At 43.9% G+C, this 6,765-nt stretch overlaps 1 protein-coding gene across 2 annotated transcripts; it reads right to left on the bottom strand.

Annotated features, from left to right (window-relative positions):
• On the bottom strand, positions 1 to 4,976 carry LOC120671284 (pyrophosphate-energized vacuolar membrane proton pump-like). Of its 2 annotated transcripts, none has more exons than XM_039951581.1 (8): positions 4,489 to 4,976; positions 2,420 to 2,994; positions 1,901 to 2,280; positions 1,730 to 1,816; positions 1,307 to 1,637; positions 789 to 1,199; positions 634 to 693; positions 1 to 542 (listed from the first exon to the last, which is right to left on the bottom strand). In XM_039951581.1, the coding sequence occupies exons 1-8, from the start codon at positions 4,745 to 4,747 to the stop codon at positions 336 to 338; spliced, it is 2,310 nt and encodes a 769-aa protein (XP_039807515.1). In that variant the 5' UTR covers positions 4,748 to 4,976; the 3' UTR covers positions 1 to 335. The 2 variants fall into 2 exon arrangements, with proteins under 2 accessions (XP_039807515.1, XP_039807516.1); XM_039951582.1 differs by lacking the exon at positions 4,489 to 4,976 and adding an exon at positions 3,567 to 3,720 and having other exon boundaries at positions 5 to 542.
• Between the last annotated feature and the right edge of the window lie 1,789 nt (positions 4,977 to 6,765).

Raw genomic sequence — 6,765 nt, 5'->3', positions numbered from 1 at the left:
AAACTGAAACTCCAGTGTTTCACTAAGACAGGAAATCCGAATTGTGCATTCCTTGATCATCATCATCATGGAAATATCTACAGGCAATACCAAACGTCCCAATACACCAAATGTCCAAAGTCCAAACCTGTAGAATGGCCAGAGATTTGCTCCACTCGGCTACTGCAACTACACCCGAAAACTTGGTGTCTTGTAGGTTTCAACATGACGTAATACAGTACAGGTGAGACAAATGAAGAAAGGCACTATATGGGTAAACTGAAACTTCTCTATGGCATAGATAAATCTAGTGCTCTCCCCGGCAAAATTAAAGTAGCCGACCCATCAATCTTCCTCTAAAGCCATTTGAATAGGATGCCTCCATGGGTGGCGAAGAAGGGAGCAAAGACCAGGGACTCGACGGCCATGAGCTTGATGAGGATATTCAGTGAGGGGCCTGAGGTGTCCTTGAGGGGATCACCAATGGTGTCACCGATGACGGCAGCCTTGTGTGGGTCTGAGCCTTTCGGGCCTAGGGTTCTTGCATGCTCAGATGCACCAGCCTGTAAAACCATGGAGAGAACCAAAGTTAGTCGAGTGTGACAAATATGGATTGGAAGAAACCTTCTGATTGGTAAGTGCTATTGTCTTTACCTCGATGTATTTCTTTGCATTATCCCAGGCACCTCCAGTGTTAGATGCAGAGATGGCAATCTGAACCAAAACAATATAGTTAATTAGTAATGATGAAATCTACCGACATGGCAAGAGATTACAACAATGAAAGCAGTCACGAAAAGAATACCAACCTGGACACCAGAAACAAGAGCACCAGCAAGAACTCCAGAGAGGGTCTCAACACCAAACAAGATCCCAACAATAAGAGGGGTGAGCATGACAAGTGCACCTGGGGGGATCATCTCCTTGATGGATGCATCAGTGGAGATCTTGACACACGTTGCATAGTCAGGCTTGGTGGTGCCCTCCATGAGCCCAGGGATGGTGTTGAACTGCCTGCGGACTTCCTCAACCATCTTGAGTGCTGCACTGCCAACACTCTTCATGGTCATTGCTGAGAACCAGTATGGAAGCATAGCACCAACAATCAGTCCAATGAAAACTTTAGGTGTCAAAACATCAACAGTTGAGATCTCAGCACGGCTCACAAAAGCACCAAAGAGGGCAAGAGATACCAAGGCTGCTGAACCAATGGCAAAACCCTACATGCACAAAATCATGACGATGAAAATTTGGTACTTCGAAAATGAAAAGTTTGCCCAACTCTTAAAGAGGCACATTTCCAACTAACGCTGAGATTGGCATTTACCTTCCCAATGGCAGCAGTAGTGTTTCCAGCAGCATCGAGAGCATCTGTTCTCTCACGGATTCTGTGGCTCATGCCAGCCATTTCAGCAATTCCTCCAGCATTATCACTAATAGGACCATATGCATCAATGGCAAGGCCAGTAGCAATTGTGCTGAGCATTCCAAGAGCAGCCACAGCAACACCGTACATTGCAGCAAGGCTGAAGCTGAGGAAAATACTGAAAGCAATAGCAAAAATAGGGATAATGACTGATTTGTATCCCAGAGCAAGGCCAAAGATGACATTTGTAGCAGCTCCAGTTCTGCAGGAGTCAGCAACATCCTGCACAGGGCTGCGAAAAAAAAGAAATTCAAGTTGTCAGATGCTTTTAAAAATTCTGCAAATTATACCCGCTATTAAGTATAAACAAAACTGTAAAAGCACCTGTACGCATTGCTTGTGTAATACTCTGTAACAAATCCAATAACTAGTCCAGCCCACAGACCAACAGCGACGCAGAGGAATAATTGCCTACCAAATTAATATCAAAGTGAGATCATGTATTAAAAAGATTCGGATCAAAATATGGAAAATCCACTTAAGAAATGGCAGTACCAGTTATACACCGTCTTCTGTGCACCAAAATTGAAGATTGTGAATGTATATGGGAGCCCTAACCAACTGACAAGTGCAATGCCAACAGTCATCACAGCAGTGGAAATTATAAGTTGCTTCTTGAGAGCCGGCTCAATTTCGTCGACAGCCTTGATCTCGAAGAAATCGGTTGCAAAAAGAGTGGTTATCAAGCAAGCTATGATACCCACAGAGCTAACAAGAAGTGGGTACAACATAGGAGTGAATTCATGATTGATCCCAAAAGAAGAGATTGAGGCAACGACTAGAGCAGCACATGAAGACTCAGCATAGGAGCCAAAGAGATCTGACCCCATTCCAGCAATATCTCCAACATTATCACCAACATTATCCGCAATAACCTTGAAGAAGCAAAAGGAATGCTCATTGTAACATTTCGATACAAATATCCATCAAAATGAAACTACCATGGTCACTGCAAAACTTAACACAACGGATCATTAAAGCTTTTTAAGATGCGACTCTTAAGAAAGGACTTACAGCTGGGTTTCTTGGATCATCTTCAGGGATATTCCTTTCGACTTTCCCAACAAGATCAGCACCAACATCAGCAGCTTTGGTGTATATTCCACCACCAACACGGCCAAAAAGAGCCATAGAAGAACCACCAAGACCATAACCAGTGATAGCCTCATAAAGGCCCTCCCAGTCATCACCATAATAAATTCCGAACAAGTTGATTGCAATATAAAGAACAAAAAGGCCACTGGCAGCAAGCAGGAAGCCCATCACAGAACCAGAGCGGAAAGCAGTAATGAATGCCTTTCCGACACCCTTCCTTGCCTCAAGAGTCGTCCTGGCATTTGCATATGTCGCAATCTTCATTCCAAGAAACCCAGAAACAAGTGAGGTGACTGCACCAAGAACAAAGGCAATGGTGCTGAAAAGAGCATTGGCAAGGGCAGGCTTGCACGTCTTGCCCTTGCTGTAGTGGCAAGGCTGACTCTTGGTACTGAACCCCTCAACAGAGCCAAGGAAGAGGAAGATCAGGACAGCAAAAATACCCATGAATAGTCCAACATACTTATATTCAGTGAAAAGGAAAGAAGTTGCTCCTGTTAAAACAAAGCAATGCCATTTAGAGATAGAAGTGTGTATACAATTTTACAACACAATCAGAGAATAACTGTTTACTAATACAAGGCCTAACAATTAGAAAAATGGTGACAGAAATATCAAACACTGAAGATTAATCAACAACATAGCAGTAAAAATTTGCAATTGGACAATGAGCAGTAATTATCCTATCTTCTTGTAGAAGCACACAGCGTCAAAACGGACAATGAATAATCGTAAGTAAAAAATAAATGATGGACCGTAATCTTTATCTTCTCAAAATCCAGTGAAATGAAAGCTTCCTTCCTGTTTCACGAGAAAGGGAAGCAAAGCAAGCAGGTCCACATATTGTAGGAAAAGGAGCCATAAAAAATCTTTCTATGTCTTCTATGCTGGTTCCTGTGAAAAAGACAATGAGCACAGTATGGTGCCACAAAGAAAGCACAACCAGAGCATCCCAATCCTCATTAGAAAGAATCCTAACCGAAGACATGGACAGAAGCCAGCCAATCTAATATGAATCAGCCCGCAATGCAGCGTCCAGCACAGGACAAATTGAATTAGCAGGTACCTTCAGATGGAGACTGTGCTCCAATAATTATCTTACATGAAACACTGTTGAGTGGACCACAGGATCCAGTCCATGTGCGTAATTTCTAGGATTCCTTCCAAGTTCCAAGCTAGGCCGATGTGGTCGAAAACAAAACTAATTCCTACCAGCTACAATAATGCGGAAGCACGGAAAGTTTGTTATCTTCTTATCCTACAATCGGACAGCAAGGACCACAGGTGCAGCAACGATGTATGTGCCACCTCCAGTAACTTATCCTATCCCCACAGCATGGTCACCGCAGGGATTTTTCTGGGACCTCTTAAGAACAGAGCACTACCACTTCTATATGAAAATTGAAAACTACCCCCACCACAAATATCTCACCAAAATCTAACGGGGGGAGCAAATAAAAATTTATCTACTGCTGTTAGGACACTCTGGACCAAGGATTATTATAACATGTGCTGGGTAAAGCGGGAACATCAGCAGTTTATTGTTAGATCCAACTTACAACTAGGGAGTAATATAACAGTAAATATCTATAACCAGGAAGGCAGGCACACAGCTACAAAGAACGCAGGACGCACGGCAGAAAAAAAATACTGAGGACCATGCGACAAACTAACAAACGCAGAACACAGAACACCAACTGATCCAAAGCATAGCTTAAGAGTGAATTGCGTTAGGAACGAGTAAAAATCTATTCACATGCCTAATTGGGACTATGTACTGCAGCAAACTGACCCCCTTCTCATGCCTCGTATGTAAAGCAATTTTTCAGGCTCACGCCGCAAGCAAACAAAACAAAGCAAAATTACCACCAAACTCCGAATACATCAACCACTAAACCGCCAGGAGCGCAAGATCTACTGATTAAGCGCCCTCAGATCCCTAAAATTCAAAAAAAAACACGAACACGGGCGCGGGCGCTCAGCCTCACCTTCGGAGATGGCGTTCTGGATCTCGGCGCACTTGACAACGACGTTGTGCTCGTTGAGCCCCTCCTCCTCCTCGATGAGGTACTCGCTGGCGCCGGCGCCGCTCTTCGGGGAGGACCCGTCCCCGCGCCGCGGGTCGGGGGAGAGCTTCACCTTGGAGACCAGCACCCACTGCAGCACCGCGAAGGCGATGCCCACCACGGCCGCGACGGGCACCACCACCTGCGTGGCCAGCTCGGGCAGGAACGCCGGCGCGGCCATTGCACCCCGCCGCGGGATCCGGGGAGCGTTAGGGTTCCTCTACCGCGGAGAACGGGAATGCGCTCGAGCGCACGGAGAGGGAGGGAGGGGAGAGGGAGAGGAGAGGAGATGGGCGGTGGCAGGTGGGAGTCGCCGTCGTTTTATAGGGAGGCGAGACCACTGGAGGAGGGTGTGTAGACGATGAGCCGATGAGAACGACGGTGTTTCGGTAATTTTGAGCATTACTATATCATTTAAGAAGAAGTTGCTTCATCATATTAAGTGAAATGAGACTTAAGCGTACATCATTCAGGTAGTTAGAAAAAACTGAGAAAAAACACACACTAAGTGGTTGCAAACCTAGCTAAACTAGATCTTTAGATCTATGCACCACAACAGAAGACCAAGTACCCAGCTAAATTAGGTCTAATGATGCTGATTTTTAATTTTCTGGTAAATTTGGTGCTTATCTTGATGCTGGTTTTGTTTAATTTGATCTTTTCACTATAAATGCCTTCTCATGATGTATGGCTACGAGAGTGAAAAATTCGCGAAGTGTTGCAATGTTATAGGATTGGGATCAATCGTGTTTAAAGGGAGGTATAATCTGGTGCGAGTATTATTGAAATAAAGTCATAAACACATAATTTTACTAGGTGTGTTCATATTATCGGCGGCTAATATGAACACATGATATGAACACATGAGGTACTTGATGAGTATTATTGAAATAAAGTCATAAACACATGATTTTGCACGGGGAAGAACAAACTTGAAGCGCTTCATATTGAACTGTGTTTTTAGACTAGCCCCGTACTATTGGAGTTTGTTCCACCAGTTCGGCTGTGTGACTGGTTTGCACATGGACCAGTCTCTTGGATTCTCCTCATCTCTATCCATCTACCTCGAATCCAGGATAAAAGGTGGATAAACCCTACGGAATCTTTTTTTTTTTGCCGCGCAAATGTTTCGAGATGCCTAGATTGCCCTTGATGAGAAAATTGTTGGATATCATCCGAATTATAACGTGTCTTGTGGGATGTTTGGAGGGCCCACAGTTCGAGTTATGTGATTAACGGATTTGTTTTTGTGTTTGACTACAGTCAGTTCAGTCCGCCCTATATACATTTTGTAAGCCGCACGAGAAGGGTTGACGACTCATTGTATTCCCTGCATTGTAACTCTCTTCATTATAGTGAAGATCGCCGGTTGGCGCCCGTGATTTTTTTCTGCAAGGATTTTCCACGTAAAAATCGTATCTCATGTTCATCTTGTTTTTGTATTATTTGCCAAGAGATCGATCGAAAAAATATTAGGGTTTCCCCCTGTTCGTGCGCCGCCGCCGTTAAAGCCTGCTATCGGCGGGGTTTCGGTTCCATCAATCGACGGTCGTCTGGTTGCTGTCGCCGAGTTCATCTGTGGTGCTGCTGCGCACGCGGATCGAGGAGCGGTCTCCGGTGCACGCATCAACACCTGCTCTCGTTTAGCTGCAGGTTGTAAATTTTTTTAAAAAATATTTTTTTATATTTAAAATACTAAATATAAACTAATCACAAAATAAATTACAGAACTCGTCTGTAAATCATAAGACGAATCTAGTGAGCCTAATTAATCTGTCATTAGAGATTGTTTATTATAGCATTACTGTAGCACTTTTGCGCAGGTCTAATTAGGTTCATTAGATTCATCTATTGTGTTTTTTATTTCGTCTAGATTTAAATCTACACGAGGTGTCGGAATTTTTTTTTAAAATTTTAAACTTTGCAACTTAAGGGGTAGGTGCTCCCGTGGTGGAGCGCAGGTCAAGAATCTGCTAACCGCTGGTGCACGGAGATCGACAAAAGAAAAAAGCACCTGCGCGGCTGCTCTCTCCCGTGAAAATTCATTGGAGAATTTTGCTAAACGCACACGAGAAGACTACCAGGATTTCTTCAGTTCTTCGCTGAACGTACACGTAAGTACACACAAGCTGCAAGTTATTTCTAGGGTTACACAGTTTCATATCTAGAATATTTACTGCAGATTATTTTTCTGGTTAT

The sequence above is a fragment of the Panicum virgatum genome, chromosome 4N (assembly GCF_016808335.1).
Source record: "Panicum virgatum strain AP13 chromosome 4N, P.virgatum_v5, whole genome shotgun sequence".
In the NCBI taxonomy this organism is placed as follows: Eukaryota; Viridiplantae; Streptophyta; class Magnoliopsida; order Poales; family Poaceae; genus Panicum; species Panicum virgatum.
The sequence above is the reverse complement of the archived record's forward strand: the minus strand, read 5'-3'. Positions and strand labels throughout refer to the sequence as shown.

Excerpts from the sequence above, each read along its gene's own strand:
- LOC120671284 (XM_039951581.1), bottom strand. The coding sequence starts at position 4,747 with ATGGCCGCGCCGGCGTTCCTGCCCGAGCTGGCCACGCAGGTGGTGGTG. Across the intron at positions 1,817-1,900 it reads CAGAAGACGGTGTATAACTG|GCAATTATTCCTCTGCGTCG; the intron begins GTACTGCCATTT and ends TTAATTTGGTAG. Across the intron at positions 1,638-1,729 it reads TACACAAGCAATGCGTACAG|CCCTGTGCAGGATGTTGCTG; the intron begins GTGCTTTTACAG and ends TTTTTTTCGCAG.